General features: G+C 56.0%; 1 protein-coding gene across 1 annotated transcript in view; it reads left to right on the top strand.

Moving 5' to 3' along the window:
* The window catches only part of KCNK9 (potassium two pore domain channel subfamily K member 9), a 77,277-nt gene extending 61,974 nt beyond the window's left edge, over positions 1-15,303 (top strand). Inside the window, exon 2 of the mRNA XM_019459761.2 lies at positions 14,344-15,303. Within this exon, the coding sequence (XP_019315306.2) occupies positions 14,344-15,185 (842 nt within the window). The 3' untranslated portion in view covers positions 15,186-15,303. The remainder of the gene's footprint in view (positions 1-14,343) is intronic.
* Positions 15,304-17,206: the final 1,903 nt, after the last annotated feature.

Raw genomic sequence — 17,206 nt, 5'->3', positions numbered from 1 at the left:
AGGGCCACAGGGGTCATGCGTGTGTGAGTCTGCGTGGGCCTGTGCGTGTGTGCACCTGTGTGTGCCTGGGTGTGCACATGTTCCTGTGCCTGCACACATCCCTGCGTGTGCACGTCTTCATGTCCGTGTGCATATGTGTGCACACATCCCTGTATGTGCACGGGCCTGCATGTGTCTGTGTGTGCACATGCACAGGACCTGAGATCCAGTTTCCTCCCGTGTGAAATGGACGGGACTGTCCCAGTGCTGACCGCGTGGCAGATGTGAGGACGGGCCGGAGAAGGGCTTTGTGGGGTCTGTGTCCACATGCAAGTGTGGGTTCTCCTCGGGCCTGCTGGGCGATGTCCGTCTGTACGTGTTTGCCGTTGGGGTCTGGCCTCTCAGCTGGTAGACCGTCCTCTCTATGACGCGTCACTGCAGGTGTGGCCCGAGTCTCAGGGGCGTGGCGCAGTACAAGCGACTTGTCCTCTTGGGTCAGCAGGGCTGTGTTCTGTGTGGTTGTTCAGGAACCCCGGCTCCTGACAGCCAGAGGCTCTGTCCTCCCGAGATCCTGAGTCTTCTGCAATCTTCAGGGAGAGGGAGGGAGAGGGGGACAGAGAGGCAAGGGGACAGACACACTCAGAGAAGGAGAGGAGAGAACGAGAGAACTGTGAGGCCGGTGTTTATGGGCCAAGCCGGAACCCTGCTGCTGTCACTGAGTCATACGCCGTGTCTGCTCACAAGGGACGGCGTGGGCCAGCTGTGTGCGCACGAGCAAGAGGAGGTCACGCACGTGGGTGGGCACCAGCGGGCTAGAAACCGCCCTTTCCTGTTGCTTCTAGACAAAATGAGCATCTCCCGACGCTTGAGGCCCTGGAAGGGAGTGTGCTGCCACCCGGCTCCTGCAGCTGCTGCAGGAAACGAGTTCAATTCCTCCAGCTCAGATGTGCTTAGAACAAGGCCTGTTACCATCTCTAGGGGGCCCTGGCCCCCCCACGGCTCTGATGTGACCTGGCTTCTCTTTAGGTCCTACTGGCACAGCGGGAGCTCCACGGAGCAGTGGGTCCCCAGGGGCCTGGGTAGAAATGCAGAGTCCTGGGCTCCCAGCCCTCCTGACTCAGGACCTGCACTATAATAAGATCCCAGGCTGTCCAGTCCCCGTGAGCACCAAAGTTTAGGAAGCAACGCCTCAGAAGCCACAAACGCAATGCTTTTTACCTTCATTTCGGCGCGTTAGGTATCTGAGAGGCACGGGTGTTTGTAGTTTACCATTTTCAACTCGGAATGTGCACCCTTGTCTTTGCTCCCCAGGCCTTGTTGGCCCCACGGGTCATGCCCATGTCACAGATGAGGGATGAGGACCTTGCCATCAGGCCCCGTAACTCCGTGCCACTTAGATCCACGTGTGCCCGGGCTCTTTTGGGGATTCAGAGGAAGGAGGAGAGAGCCTTCCTGGAGAAGGTGGCATTTGCACAGGGTCCTTTGAGAGGGCAGGGAGCATCTGAACAGAGCGGTGGAATCTGCCGGCCCCTGGGGCCATGGCCACCTGCCTAGTTTGGCTGGCTCTTAGAGCCAAGAGTAATTTGGCGTTCAAGGCTCTGCATGTTCTGCCCTATTGGTCTTTCTGGTATGAATTCTCACTTCCTTCCTCCCGTGCACTCCAGGGTGAATTAGCCCCGAAAGACAGTCTCCACATCAAACAGCATGAGTTTTAATATTTTTGACTTGGTTTCTCTTTTTAAAAAATGTACCAGTTATTAAAGGGCGTTAGGCCTTGCTTGACTTTACATTTTCTTATTCTACCATTGACTTTCAAAAGTCAGCCAAATTTTATATACTTATTCCTATGATCTTCGTAAAAAATTTTTTTTATATGTCTATTTGAGAGAGAGAGAGAGAGAGAGCGCGCACATGGGGGTGGGGTTGGGGAGGAGCAGAGAGAGAGGGAGACACAGAATCCGAAGCAGGCTCCAGGCTCTGAGCGGTCCGCACGGAGCCTGACGTAGGGCTCGAACCCATGAACCGTGAGATCATGACCTGAGCTGAAGTCGGCCCCTTAACTGAATGAGCCACTCAAGCAGCCCCTGAACTTAAGTTTTTAAATATGGGTTTGTTTTTACCACATTTTCTTCTGGTTTCTTTTTGGGGGGATTTTGTACTGTGGGTGAGGAGGAAAGGAGAGAAGAACAGAAGAGTGAGGAGCTTTTTCTTTTTTTTGTTACTAGGAAGGGACGCAGGAGGGCAGGAAGGGAACCACGGGCTTCTGGCACGTTCTGGAAGGGGTGGGCGCCACCACGCCCACAGTGGGGTCGGGGTCGGGGTCGTGCCTGGTGTTAGGGGCCTGCGTGGGAGCCCAGGTGGGGGCAAGGCACGTTTCCACGCTGTGGAGGTGACAGCACGCACCTGCAGAGGGTGTCCCCTCCCCCCAGAGTGAGGGAGTCTTTAAACCATTTAGCTCAGTTCCTGGCCCAGCCCGCGCCCTCAGTATAGGTGGTTGCGGTCATTAGCGCCGCGTTATTACGAACGTTCCTCTGTGTCGTCAGCGCTGCCGCTGACTGATGGGAACTTCTGGGAAGAGACTCCGCGCATGACAAGGATCACTGAGGAGGAGGTGAACGGGTTCTGGATGCCGCCCAGGGAAACGTGGGCTGCGGGCCGGGCTGGCGGCTCTGCGGCCGCCGAGTGCCCGCCAGAGGGCGCCCGAGCTTCTTTGGTCGCTGAGCGGAGCGGGCCCCCGGGGAGGGCCCGACCGGGAGGATGGGGACACGGCTTCCGCCAGTCCCCGCCCCACGCGCGCTTCCCTGTCCCCTGGAGGGGGCGCCCCTGCAGGAACAAGCTTGCCTGGTGGGTGGTCGGCACTAGCCTCTCCCAGCCCTAGCCCTGTAGTCCCGGCTTCTGTGCTTCCGGCTTAGGGTATTCGAGTGGGCGGGGCTGACCTTGACCTCGTCCTGCCCCAGGTGTCAGAGCTGCCCCCCACTGCCACCCCTCCCCCCCCCCCCCCCCCGTGGGTGCCTCATCAGAGCCTGGCGGCCCGGCAAGGCGGGTGCATCGCCATGTATCTCATGGCAGGAGGGAGCGGGCTGGGCCACTGCCCGCCCCACGGCCTGGTTCACCCTCCCCTCTGGGGCAGGCCTGGGCCTCCGACCCTGGTCCAGGTCCTTTGCTCTGACTCTGCCCGCCAGGCTGTGCTGTCAGAGCGCCTGCCAGGGGGGGCCTTGTGTTGGAGGAGGTGGCCTGTGGCTGGTTCAGGATGGACGCCTGTCACCTGCGTCCAGAGGCCCGAGTGGGGGTTGGTTAAGGGAGCCCACAGGACTGTGATGAGGCTTGGGGATGGAGGGCAGGTGTGAAGGCTGCGTCGCCCCTGCACCCCCAGGAGGCTGGCAGGGAGGGCGGTGCTGCCCAGAGTCCGGGCTTCTCCTGGGTGTGCTCAGTCTGCTGGGGGCCCTGTGCCCAGGCCAGCTCAGCCTCTCCTCCCAGAACCCCACCGACCCCCAGGCCTCCGCCACTCCTCCCTCCCTCAGCCTCAGGGAGAAAATGGGGAGAGTTTTGCTTTAAAAATAAATAGCTTCTTTACTCTTTCCGTTGAAGTAAAATTCACGCAACATGAAATTCACATTTTAACGTGTACAATTCAGTGGCATCTGGTCCATTCGTAATCCCGTGTGATCACCACCCCTGTCTAGTTCTGGGACATTTTTATCGCCCCAGAAGAAAACCCTGGGCCCAGCAGGCAACCACCCCGTATTCTTCCCTCCCCCAGCCTCGGTCGACCGCTCACCTGCTTCCTGCCTCGTGGATTTGCCTGTTCTGGGCCCCTCGTGGAAGTGGAGTCCTACAGTATGGGCTCGGTGCCTGGCATCTTTCACTCGGCGTGATATTTCAAGGCTCATCCACGTTCTACCATGTGTCAGAATATCCTTCCTCTTCAAGACCGAGTAATATTCCCTCGTGAGGGTAGACCACAGTTTGCTTGTCCGTTCATCCACGGGGGAACATTGGGGTGGTCTCTCCCTTTTGGCTGCTGTGAACATGGGCGTACGAGTGTCTAAAGACTTATTTTCAAGTCTTTGGGCTAGACATCTACAGTAGAAGTGCTGAAAATAACGTTTAAAGAATGCATTTCTTTGTTATCTGGGTCGGCGCCGAGAGCGGAGAAAGCTGTAAGGCCTGTCTCTTGCCTTCCTGCGGACTCTTGGGTGGGCACACCGCCTCCAGCAGGGCCCCCCTGGATGCACCTGAGCCCCCAAGGGCTCCCTGATGCCCACCTTGCATGGTTGTTTTGGGGACTAACGGAGACGTGCGTGTGGCCGCCCGGGCTGCTTTTCGTTCATCACTTGGGATAATAACCTGTTACTTGACCCCCACTGGACCCTCCCAAGGTGAAGGAAACAGGGGTGGAGGTGCAGCTGGGGTCTGGGCCAGGCTTCCCGTGAGTCTGCGCACTGAGAGGTGCTCCCTCCTGAGGGATGCCTGCAGACGAGAAGATAGGATGTCCGTCTGGCAGAGCTGTGCGAGTGGGCGCCAGGCCGACGTGCCAACTGTGGAGGCTCCCTGTGGCCAGCACGGGCTGTGCCCGCACCCAGCATCCAGCCTGCCCCGCCCTCGCACAGGACAGAAGAGCAGAAAGGCCGGTCAGGCACTCTGGTCAGAGATTCATGCCTTTTATAAGCTTAGACAGTGTTTTGTTTTTACATTTTAAAAGTTTTTTTTTTAATGCTTTTGATTTGTTTTTGAGAGACAGAGCATGAGGGGGAGAGGGGCAGAGAGGCAGAGAGAGAAGGAGACACAGAATCCAAAGCAGCCTCCAGGCTCTGAGCTGTCAGCACAGAGCCCGACGCGGGGCTCAAATTCACGAACCGCAAGATCATGACCTGAGCGGAAGTCGGACACTTTACCGACTGAGCCACTCAGGCGCCCCTAAGCTTGTATAGTTTCCAAAAGTAAATTTTCAGGTTCCGTTTTCCCCCTAAGACATAAAATGAAGGGAAACCAAAAGGGAACTATTTGGGAAATTAATAATAATCTTAAAAGTATCTGAGGGAGATGTTCTCTCATTAAATAAGACCAAATCTGCCAGATTTTCCTCCAGAGAACACAGAGTGCCAAACCTGTGAATCAGCAAATCACTGGGGCCTCCTCATGGCTCCAAGAAGGGCGAAGGGCTGGGGACTTGGAATCCGAGGGCTCTGGGCAAAGAGCCTCAGTGTTCTCATCTGTGAGATGGGTTCGTGCATTCTGTGGGGGTGGAGCTCCCCATGGGGATTGTGGGAGGGGCTTCAGTCTACCCAGGAGGACTGTGCCCGCCTGGGTGTGGCTTTCCCATCTGCGTGGCGGGAGGCGGGGCTGGCCTCAGCCCACTTGGGGAGGAGCTTCTATGGGCGATGGCACCTGTTGCTGCCTTGGGTTTGTGCATCTGTGAGACGGACTGGCTGGTGATTGCTGTCCCCTGGGCTCGCGACCGTGGAGGGTTGGTGGCAGGGAGTGACGAGTGGTGGGCTCACTGACCTCTCGTTCCCCCTGTTCCCCCACCTCCGCTTTCCAGCCTTCCGTCCTGCCCTTCTCACCTCCTTTCCCCCCATTTCTGGAGCATCACGACCTCTTGTTTTAGACAAACAGATGGTCTGTTTTGTCTCGTTTTGTTTGGCCTGTGCCATTAAAATGTTTAATTAGACACCAGTTGGATTCTACATTTACAAAATCTGTATTTCCAGCTTCTCTTTAAAAATCAGGAAGTTGGGTCGCCCTGGCCTGTGCCCTGTGGCCGGGCCCTGGAGAAGCTGCTCTTTCTGGGGACTGGGCTGTGCCTCTGGCCGCCTGCCGGCTTGCCTCGCCTCCCCCACCCGTCTGCCCTCGGACGGATCTGAGGTGCTTGTGGGAGAAGCCGTGTCAGGTGCGGGGAGAGTGACCTACAGAGGACTGCGTTGTCCATACAAAACTGTTGCTCGCTATTTTTAGTCATGCTAAGCAGTAGAGCATGTGGAGTGTTAACCAATTGCAATCAAAACACCGGCTGAAGCCAAAAGACTTATTGGGGAACAGGCTGGACCGTCTGTGAGCTGGGCTCAGACACAGGGGTGCAATGATCCGCCCGGTCTCTCTGGTCAGGGATTTCTCCTCTGTGGTTGCACCCATCCTCATGGTGCCAAAATTACTTCAGCGGCTCCGGACATCACACTCTGGCACCCTACTAGTCTGGCGGGACAGAGCCAAAGGCTCGTTGGTTTGGGGGGCTCGGCTAGCCACCCAATCAGAGCCCACAAGAAGCACCGGACCCTCTCAGGGGTTGAACGGAGACCTGCGCATGAGCCCAGCCCAGGCGGTGGTACCCAGCTCTGTTACGTTGCAGGAAGGCAGAGCCGACTTGGGGAAGCTGCAGGAAGGATGTCCCTCTCGGATGGAAGAATGGATGTGGACAAGCTTTGTGGACAGGCAGGGCCCCGGAGACAGAACTCACTTACACAGTGATGCATCCTTCTAAACTCCAAGTGCCTCCCCCGTGCCACACTCTGGGATCACAGAGGTGAGTCAGCAGTGGGCAGAACTGTCCTCAGAGCTCACCTTTGTAAACTGTAAGGTGCCGTGTAACCGCAAGGGACTGCTTCCCTCCACATTCCCCCGTTACAGAGAGAAAGCTCAGGCTTCGAGGGTCTAGGTGGCTTTCCCAAGGTCATGGTCAGTAAGTGGCAGACCTTGGGACCCGCTGATCCTACCCAGGAACCTCCTGAGAACCCGTCCTGCCCACTCTCCACCCCCTGGTCGCCCATGAGTCATTTTCCTTTTTGGTGTTAGCAGACACCTGGGTCTTAATAATCATGCGGCCCTCACTGGGGGCTTGAGCAAGGCCAGCTTCGTGGGAGGGTGCAGGAGTGAGACGCATGTTGCACACAGAGGTAGGGGAGCCAGCCAGGAAGCACAGGGGGCTGAGGGCGGCCCCCCTCCCTGGCACCTCCCCGAGTCATTCTTTAATGCAGTGTATGCCTATTTTAATTCCTATCGGCACAAAAACCTTGTATGTCCTTTATAAACATTTCATTCTCTTCTGGTAGCAAGTTTCCCACTACCCAAGGCCCGTGTAGCCATCTCCCTCCCTGTGTGGGGCAGTCTGTCCCCAGCCCGGGCAGCTGTGGGCTGGAGCTGACAGCCCCCATCACCCTCACCCAGCACCTGCCTGTGATGGCTCAGGGAGCAGCCCAGCCCCCCTGAACTTGACAGAAGAGACTGAGGGTACCTGGGGAGGGAGGGTGACCATCCAGAGTCGGGGCTCCAACCTGAATTGGCCCCATGCCGGGGGCCAGTCTCGTCCATTGCCGTGTCCTGGAGTGGAATTCTGGCCAAGGGATCAGGGCAGGCTTCAGGGAGGGGCAGTCCCCAGCAGGAAGTTTTGCAAACTGTGAGGTGCTGTGCAAGCCTGAGGAAGTCATTTAGGCCAGCTGTTGATGGGCCTAGATTTCCAGGGAGCTAAGGGGAGCCACAAAGAGTTCTTGAGCACCAGAGTGCCAGGAGCAAGGCAGCTCTGTGACCCACACTGTCTGGCTGCCTTACTTACTTTTCACAGTGGGGAGAGCCTGCCGGACCCTCACGGCACCTTTAATGAATCACTGCCGGGAACAGGGGCCAGGTCTGGGAAACTTCTTATATCTAGTGACTGTCAACTTCTGGAAAGTCTAGTAGGAGCCAGCGAGGAGCACAAGGCGTCTTGGAAGGCAGGGCTGCCTTCTAGCCACAGCTGGTTCTTCAGGGAGCCCCAGACCCAACAGAAATGATGAGTGTTATTACCCTCTTCCCTGCATCTTTCCCCTCCGGAAAGCTGGCGCCTATTCATTTTATTTGTTAGCCAGCTGCAGCCGGGAGACGCAGGCGTCTTCTCTGCAAAGCCTCTCCCGGGACAGATCAAGGAGACCCAGGAAGTATATTAAAGAGGCCATGAAATCAGGCTGGATGATGCAGTGTCTTGGGCAAAGCTGCCCCCAGCCGTGCTGGGCTCGGGATTGGCCAGGACTCCAGGCAGGGCCCCGGGGACAGAAATCATTTACCCAGTGATGCATCCTTCTAAACTCCAAGTGCCTCCCCCGTGCCACACTCTGGGATCACAGAGGTGAGTCAGGAGCGGGCAGTACTGTCCTCAGAGCTCACAGTCTGGCCAGAGGGCAGTGGAAGGGAGGGAGGCCAGGACCCCCTGCCCGTGGCCTGGCCCACAGCAGCCCAGCTGTGACTCTCCACCAGGGCAGGTCAGTGTCTGTGGGTGAGAGGGGAGTACAGTCGGGGTGGTGATGGCCTGGTGTGTGGAGTGGGGGGGGCGACCTGCCTGCCCCTGGGCCTCGCTTTGCCTCTCTGATCGTGGGGAGGGTGATATGAGCCTTTTCCAGGGTCACTCCACACGTGCCTCGTAACGAATAGCCTTGTGGCTCTTACAACCCTCCAGCCCCCTCCAGGCTTAGCAAGTAGGTGCTCTCCTGGGGGTGGGGGGTTCACGTGCTAGAATCTGGGGCAGGACACGGGGCACGGGTCTTCCTTCCCATTCTCCCAAACCTTCTTCACCACACACACCCACGTTGGCCCTGCCCTCCCTCACCCCCTGCCCTGTCCTTAGCGCTCCTGATGGGCTCAGGCCCTGCCACCTGCTGACAGAGAGCTCCCAGGCCCGGGGAGGGGCACTGACTGGTGAGAGCGAGATGGCCTGACGCACTGAGTGAGGTCCGAACGCCACGGAGGTGGGCAGCCTGAGCAGTCTGCAGCCACCTCTCCTCCCGGCAAACTCCTATTTACCCATCAAAACCCTGGAGGCTGCGTCCAGGCAGTGACTGCAGGCTGATGTCCCCGTCTGACTTGGGTCCTTCCTCTGTGCTTCCCCTGCTTCCGGCATGGGCCTCGTGCTAGAACTTTGCACCCGGCAGAGCAGATGATTCTGACACTGCTCACCTCCCTGGAGTTGGCAGTCAGGTCTGTCTTCCTCTCTGATTCTCCAGCAGCCCACACAGGGCCGGGCCTGGCCTGGGGAGGGCCGTAGCTGCAGTTCAACCCATGCCCTCCCCGCCCACCACTTCCTGGGCCCTAAGCAACGGCCCTGCCTTAGCCAGTGCACTAAGCTGGGTCTCAGGTGCCGGGGTCCCTCTGACGAGGACTCTGCTGCCTCATGGCACTGAGGTCCCTTGAATTCGATTCCAATCTGTGTCCTTGTCAGCTCCTGTGCTGGGCCAGGAACCTTGAGCCTCTACAGCGTGGAGACTGGACTCGACTCGGGGCCACTCAGCTCTTTCCTGGCCAGCCCCAGGCACCCCATGGCACTGCACAAACACCGTAGATGGGGGGGGGGGGCGGGTAGAGCCTTGGCAGTGGTCGGGAGGCTAAGGCTACAGCAGGTGCTGTCTGCTGGGGGTGAGGACGCGGCAAGGGCTGGGGAGGGGAGGATGGGTTACCTCCTCAGACGGACTCACGGGTGACTCGTCGGAGCTTCAGTGCCCGGGAACTCGGGGAGCGTGGTGTTTGGGGTGCAGCACCGGGGGCAGCTTTTCAGACTGTGCGCGGTCCTTGTGAGCAGGCCCCAGGGCTGGCCCCACACCCAGCAGCCACCCAAGCAGCCTGTCATGGCCAGCGCTGGGGCCACAAGCAAGTCCGTCCCTGACTCTGCACACGTGGAAAAGTCTGTGGGAGGCACGGCCAGGTGCAGACGGACAGCATGAGCGGCTGTGCCCCTGTGCACAGGGAGATTTGCACCCAGTAGTGCGTGCTCCGGCTCGTCAGCTCTGGGTGACGGTCAGCGCTGGTCACCTGCAGGGCTGGGGAATGATGACCCCGTCTCTCCAGGGCGGCTGCAAGCTGGTCTACTGTCCCCTTTTCAGCCTCCTCTTCCACCTCCATCTAGTGAACTGAGTGACCCTGCAGAGGTCATAGGCCCACAGCCCAGAGGCAGGCACCGGATACCTGGTGTTGGTAGCTCTTCTGGGCCCTGTGCATGCCTCCTGAATGCCATGTCAATCATTTTTTGACACTGCTTTGCCAGAAGGATGGGTTATTCATACAGTGGGGGGAGGGGATGGGCAGTGTAGTCCTCGGTGGGATTTCTGACGTTAGGTTGCCTCTGCAGGGCCCAGAGGTGGAGGGGGAACTGGCCCGGGTGCGTGGGGAGCGTGGGGACTTAGTGGGAAAGCCTGGACGGGGATGTGGCTCCTGAGCTGCCAGGACTGGTCCTAAACAGGGGTCGGGGGACAGGAGATGATCAAGGAGGACAGGGGCAGCTCAGCCTGGAGGTCCTTGGTGGCCTGGACACCCATCTGCCCTCAACTTCCCAGGACCCATCGTGCCAGGCATTGGGCAGGGCCCTGGGCCCAGGCTGACTAGAGCCCCTTGGGAGATTTTGGGAGAAGTCCCTGTGGATCCCCCGTGACAAGCACAGGTCCTGGTGCGCAGTCACCAGTCTGGACAGGAAACACAAGAATCGTTGAATGAATATGGCGCCCAACCCAGGGAGGCCGGGGTGCACTCGTTCACACATGGACGGAAAACCCCGTCTTTCAGGGCCTGAACTGTCACACAGGTTCAGTGAGACCCCAGAGATTTATGCCTCGTTCTCTGGGGAAGGAACAATGGCCTTCCCAACGTCTGGCGCACGTGCTCTCCTTTCCTCTCATACGTGTAACTCCTAGATCGCGTGGATGCTGTTGAGTTTCAAATCCTTGCATGTAATCCCTGCAGCATATACAGGAACAGGGTGTAACCGTCCTGTGCATTGAGTGACTCTACACACACATATTGCACATAGTGTGTGTCCTTGAACGCGGGTGTGCTAGGAATATAGCGTATGTGCCTTTTGGGTATCAGTGTAATGTAGGTGGTTATGGGTCCCGTTCCGCGTACACATGGTCATTCTACCCACACGTTCACGCTGGTCACAAAGTTCCCCTCTGTGCTGTGGACGTCCTGTGTGATGTACCCGTAGACGCTGCCCTCGTGTGTTCCACAGATAGCTTGTGCGTACTTTACATGCACACGTGGTTATTTGTACACCTGGTTGTAGTGTTGTGTCACAGCAGAGACAGGAAGCGGGTCCGGTGGAGAATACATGCGGTGTGTCGGTTGGGGCCTGTGCAGGAAGCAGCACTCTCAGTTCGAACAATCAATTAATGGGCTGTTTATAGACTCTTCTGGAAAGGGTGAGTCTGGCAGAGGGAAAGCCACCAGGGAGGGCGTGGCTCCCTGGCAGGGTGCGGTCCGCGTTGTTGGGACTGTGGAGAGTGGCTCGAGGCTGTGAGGCTGCTGGCAGATGAGGCTCATGACCAAGGTCCTGGTCGTCTTCTGGCCTCCTGGCGACCTAACTGGAAGCCAGACAGCAGGCTGTTGAAGAGGTCCTGCCTGGCTGTCTCCTCCTCGGAAGGTCCTGCCCTCTGGGGGCATCCATCTCCCACACTCGGCGACACCTGCACCTGACTGCTGTGTGTCACCACTGTAATGGAGCAGCGGGATACGCCGTGGGGGCGCCAGAATGAGGAAGTGCTTTCCTTATGCAGGACAGATGGCCGGAGAACTGAACCACCCTGCCACGGGCTTGGGGCTGCTGTTCCCCGGGGCCACGTGAAGGAAACGGCTTCTGACCATCACTGCTGACAGGTGTGGGTGGGGCCCGGGAACCCCATGAGCAGCTTTTGACCCAGCAGATGCATCATTGGTCTCCTGTAGTAAATAGATTGCATCCAGAGCCATCAGCTAACATCACCACCTTTCTACGTGTCCAACAATCTACTGTTTCCCCACCATCCATCTGGCTTTGGTATCTGCCACGCAGGTGAGCTATATGGAGACATAGTGGGACTCCCACCCCTACATTTTGTATAAATATAAACCCACTTGTTTACCGAGATGTGCCTCATTCTTTCCTGAAGACCTAAGCCTCCATCTGGTACCCTTTCCCTCTAGGAAGAAGAGCTTCCTTTAGTAATTGTGCCGTGCAGATCTACTGGGAACAAGTTTTCTTTCATGTTAAAATGTGCTTTGACTTCATTCTTTAGAATTATTTTTGTTATTTTTGAGAGAGAGTAAGCAGGGGAGGGGCAGAGGGAGAGGGGGACAGAGGATGTGAAACGGGCTCTGTGCTGACTGTGGAAAGCCCGGTGTGGGGCTCGAACTCATGAACCGTGAGATCATGAACTGAGCCGAAGTCAGACGCTTAACTGATTGGTGTCCCTTGACGTCACTCTTAAATGCTGTTTTCTGTGGATGCACAATTCCAAGTTACCGGTCTTTTTTTGTTTGTTTCAAGCTCCATAAAGATGTTCGTTCACGGTTTCCTGGCTCCTATTGCTTATGATTAGAAGGAGGAGTATTGAGATGGTTTTCCGTGTGATGTCTTGTTTCTTTCTGGCTGCCTTCAAGACTTCTCTCTCTGGTTTTTAGCAGTTTGGCTCTGATGGCTGGTTTTCTTTGTAGTTCTTGCGCTTGGAGTTCACTGGGCTTCTTGAATCTGTAAATCTGTGTCTTTCACCAAATTTGGTCCATTTTGGCTATTCACTTTTTTTTTTTTTTTGGTCTTGCTGGGATGCCTTTTGATATTTTCCTAAAGGTCTCTGAGGCTTTGAGAATTTATTTTTAATCTGCTTTTGCTCTGTTCTTCAGGTTGGATTTTCTGTTACTATCTTGGTTGCTCTCCCCCTCGGCTTTCTCTTTCCCATTTTAGCCTTTCTGGCCTGACTCCAACTTTGTCCTGTGATTTTCCCTCTTGTGCAAGGACGATGGGGTTTCTGAGGGGTTGGAGCTCCGTGCTGGCCCAGTGGGATTGAGGGCCAGAGAGGATGAAGAGAAGGCGCCCTGGAGGCAAGCATAGGAGGCCACTGCTCTAGCAAGATTAGGGCCCTTGGGGCAGGTAGGGCATGCACAGATTCACGCCAGGGGAGAGACAGACAAGCTGACCCTAAGTGATGTGGCCCTGGTAGAGAGCTGGGGGCTTGAGTAGTCAGACTGTTTCCTATGGGGGAGAAGGGGCAGGTGGAGGTCTGGGGGCCTGGTTGGTCCCTACGGAGGTACCAGGCCCTGACTAGGTGCTGACTCAGCAGATCTGCACAACCCAGTCCCAGTGGGGACTGGGACTTGCATGGGATGATAGTAACACGAAGAAACCAGGGTTGGGAAGGGTTGGTGCCCAAGATAGTGTACATGATTAAAGAGCTATGGGCCCATAATGGCTCGGGGTAACATCAGGGAAGCCTTTCTTGATGGGGCAGGATTTGACGTGTTGGAAGGTCTCAGTCTAAATACCGCCCCATGATTCAGGGTTTGTTTGTTTTTTTCCTGGACAGTATTAGTTCCAGAATTTGAACTAGAGCCTCCCGAGTCTCATGTTCTTTCTGCCATATTGTACGGACCCTATCCTGGCTCTCACATGATCACTAACTAGCTGAATGACCCTGGCAGGTACCTTCACCCTTCAAGCACTGCCATCTTCATTCAGAATGTGAGGAAGATACAGCTCAACTCTGTAAAGTTGACACGGGATGGATGAAGTTGCATGAAGAGTTTGAGAAGCACTTACACATGGGAGGTCTGGAAGGATTATTTGGTCCCCTCGTTCCTGAGAAGCCCCCATTCACACAGTGGCACAATGTTATTCCTTCATTTGTTCAATATTCTACCTGCTACCTATCACCTTGGGTGGGTGGGTGGGGGGGGGGTGCGGGGATCCAACCGTGAACAAAGCAGATACGAGTCTTTGCTATCATGGTGTGTATATTCCACTCTGCAATGACTCCTCTTGTCAACATCTCTGCCTTATTCTTGGTGCCTGAAAACTCTGGGCTCAAATTCCAGCTCTGAAGAGATCAAGTTATCCTGCTATTAAGTAACTGACTCAGTTTTCCTGCCCTTGGTGTTGGACTCGTCGTGCCGGGTTTGGAAGGCTCTTAGGAGGTCAGAACGAGGCACCGTAGGACCAGGACTCAGCAGAGAGGCAGCAGCACTGGTGTTGCATGGTGGGCATATGTGTTATTCTCCCTTGGGCTCACTCCTTCTGCAGTCTTCTCGTTAGTGAGTGTGCGGCTTTTCCTTTTCAAGCTTTGCTTTGCTCTAAGAGGAGCAGGGAAAGGCCCTCCGCACCCCTCTGAACGGCCCCAGATGAACCGCCCCAAGTCCCCCCCCCCCGAATTGCAAAGGACCCTTGACCGATTCTTCCTTGTTCGTCTCCCCACCTCTCCCAGCCTCCACCGTCTTCCCAGCCCCCAGCGACCTCTCTTCCCCGGCTCGCCCTTGTCCTCCTCTCTCCCTCCCTGTCTGTCCCAGCCCCACCCCCACCCCAACGGAGATGCCCAAGTGCGACCCCACCCCAGAGCTCACGGGGCCTCTCCTCACGCCTTCTCCCTGTTTTCTCACCCCTCCCCTCAGGTTATGGGCACGCGGCCCCGGGCACCGACGCGGGCAAGGCCTTCTGCATGTTCTACGCGGTGCTGGGCATCCCGCTGACACTGGTCATGTTCCAGAGCCTGGGCGAGCGGATGAACACCTTTGTGCGCTACCTGCTGAAGCGTATCAAGAGGTGCTGCGGCATGCGCAACACGGAGGTGTCCATGGAGAACATGGTGACCGTGGGCTTCTTCTCCTGCATGGGGACGCTGTGCATCGGCGCGGCCGCGTTCTCCCAGTGCGAGGAGTGGAGTTTTTTCCACGCCTATTACTACTGTTTCATCACGTTGACTACCATCGGGTTCGGGGACTACGTGGCCCTGCAGACCAAGGGCGCCCTGCAGAAGAAGCCGCTCTACGTGGCCTTCAGCTTCATGTACATCCTGGTGGGGCTGACGGTCATCGGCGCCTTCCTCAACCTGGTGGTCCTCAGGTTCTTGACCATGAACAGCGAGGACGAGCGACGGGACGCCGAGGAGAGGGCGTCCCTGGCCGGGAACCGCAACAGCATGGTCATCCACATCCCCGAGGAGGCGCGGCAGGGCCGGCCCCGCTACAAGGCGGACGCGCCGGACCTGCAGTACGTGTGCTCCTGCACCTGCTACCGCCCGCAGGAGTACGGGGGCCGCCCGGCCGCCCAGCAGAACTCCTTCAGCGCCAAGCTCGCCCCCCACTACTTCCACTCCATCTCGTACAAGATCGAGGAGATCTCACCAAGCACGTTGAAAAACAGCCTCTTCCCCTCCCCCATCAGCTCCACCTCCCCCGGGTTACACAGCTTTACCGACAACCACAGGCTGATGCGACGGCGGAAGTCCGTTTAGGGTGTGGGGCGTGCCGGGCAGGCGGGAAAAGTCGCTTGTCCTCCTTGACGTCAAGTGCCACCGGCCCACCTCGTCTTTTCGTTCTCATTTATTCGTTCCGAGCATCCTTGGTTGTGATGGTCATCGTCACGATTACCTTCCCTCCTTCCTTTCCCCTCCCCCCCCAGGTTTCACGTCCTCCCCCACCGCCCCCGGCGAGACAGAGCAGGCCCAAGGGGAGAGAAAGGCCCGACTCCCTCTGAGACTCGCGTCTGAGCATGAAGCATGGATTCCTTCTTCCCTTCCTTCCTTCCCAGCGAAGAATGCCTTACACCCCTCCCCAGCCTGCCCCACCTCTGGGGTGGCTCTCCCAGGACAGGTGTCAGACCAAGACCACCAGGCAGAGCTGAGAGAATATACCCGACCCAAAGTTGCCCCCCAGGCTGCCAGCCGGCCAGGGACCACCGACGTGCTGTCTGCCCTAACTTCCTCCCTCTCGTCCTCCCGAGCACTGGGTGGGTGTGCGTGCGCGGATGGTGTGTGAGTGAGTGCACACGCCCGTGTACCCGTGTGTGTGTGTGTATCGTGCGACAAAGCGGAAAGTGGCAGGTATTAATTTTTCTTTTCCACGACACAGTTCTGTTAAGAACCTGCTTTCAGCTGCTTCCAAACAAAAACGGGAAAACAAAACCCACGAGGCTTTTGATTTACCATTCTGCCAAATCAAGCATGCTCCATAAGCAGGCTCGATCCCAGATGTGTCATGACCATATTCTTTAGACGCTACGTTCTAAATTATATTAACTTCTTTTTCGGGGTGGGTGGGAAAGAAGATACGGATCATCTTAGCTTGCCAGTTCAAAAATTTTTAAAAGCATGCACTTTGTTAAAACTGGTATGCATTATCAACGCAAGAAAACAAAACTAGCAGCGGAATTAATCAAAAGCCAAGAATAATACGAATTAAAGACATTTTTAATTTTATCATCTCCAGTTCCAACAATTTACCGCACAACTGGAAGCATCAGGGGAAACTGGAAAATTGTTGGAACCTCAGAGTATCTATTTTGTTATTTCCCTCTCGCTTACATGGTGGTGATGGTGGTTTATGCAGCATCGATCTGCATAAGTAAGAATCACAGTGTGGGATGCTTGGATGAGAATGGGTATTCGTGGATGTGGTTTCTTTTCCTAATAAAAAATGACAGGGCATTCCTTGTTTAAAATATATATATATGTATGTATGTATGTAGTTCAAGAAAGACGGTCTCTAATTGCATTTGATTTGTAAATAAGGGCAAGTCTGTGTTGGTCTCAGGAAGCGTTTGGAGGTAAGGGTGGTGTCTTGGCCTGTTGGGAACTTGTCGATCTCCGGGGATGGTTTTCCTGAGTAGTGGAGAAATTCCTCCCTACCCTCCCTTTAGATGGCTCAATGGGAAGGCCTGTTAGTCTCCTGGGGGCAGCTAGGTTATTGAATATGGCATGTTGCAGGCCTTTTCAATGACAGGAGTAAAGGAAAGTCTGGTGCCTTTCATTTGCCTGGTCACCACCCCTGTCATTTGTAAAACTCACCTATCCTCTCATGGCTTCTACATAAACTCAAAGGTCACGGCTCTTAGATAGAAAAGGGCTTTAACTGCTTTGCCCAGAAGCAGCACTGGGAGCCCCCGTGGGATCTCCCAGAAGGGAGGATCTCCCTAGAAGGAGTGGACCTTCAAGCTTCCTGAAAGGAGAAGGCACTAAATGCCACCAGTCCCAAGCACCTGGGCCATTGGACTGAAATGCAGCAGTCCAGGCTCCTCCAAAGAGGCAGATACTGTAGTGCTTACGTCACATGTTGAAAATGGCGCCTGCATCAGGACACAGAGCCTGAGGAAGGGGTCTGGGAACCACAGCTTCTCGAGGCCAGAATAGACCATTCTCAACCTTCAAGGTTGTCTCGATTCACTCATTTTGAATAGATGCATATTTTAGGGATAAAAATCTGTCCAGAAAATAGAAGCAGTTAATTTTTTTTTCCATCGGAAGAAATTTTTGGTGAT

Source organism: Panthera pardus, unplaced genomic scaffold (genome assembly GCF_024362965.1).
Source record: "Panthera pardus isolate Hobbes unplaced genomic scaffold, ASM2436296v1 HiC_scaffold_7, whole genome shotgun sequence".
In the NCBI taxonomy this organism is placed as follows: domain Eukaryota; kingdom Metazoa; phylum Chordata; class Mammalia; order Carnivora; family Felidae; genus Panthera; species Panthera pardus.
Note: the sequence above shows the minus strand (reverse complement) of the source record. Positions and strands in the feature narration are given on the sequence as shown.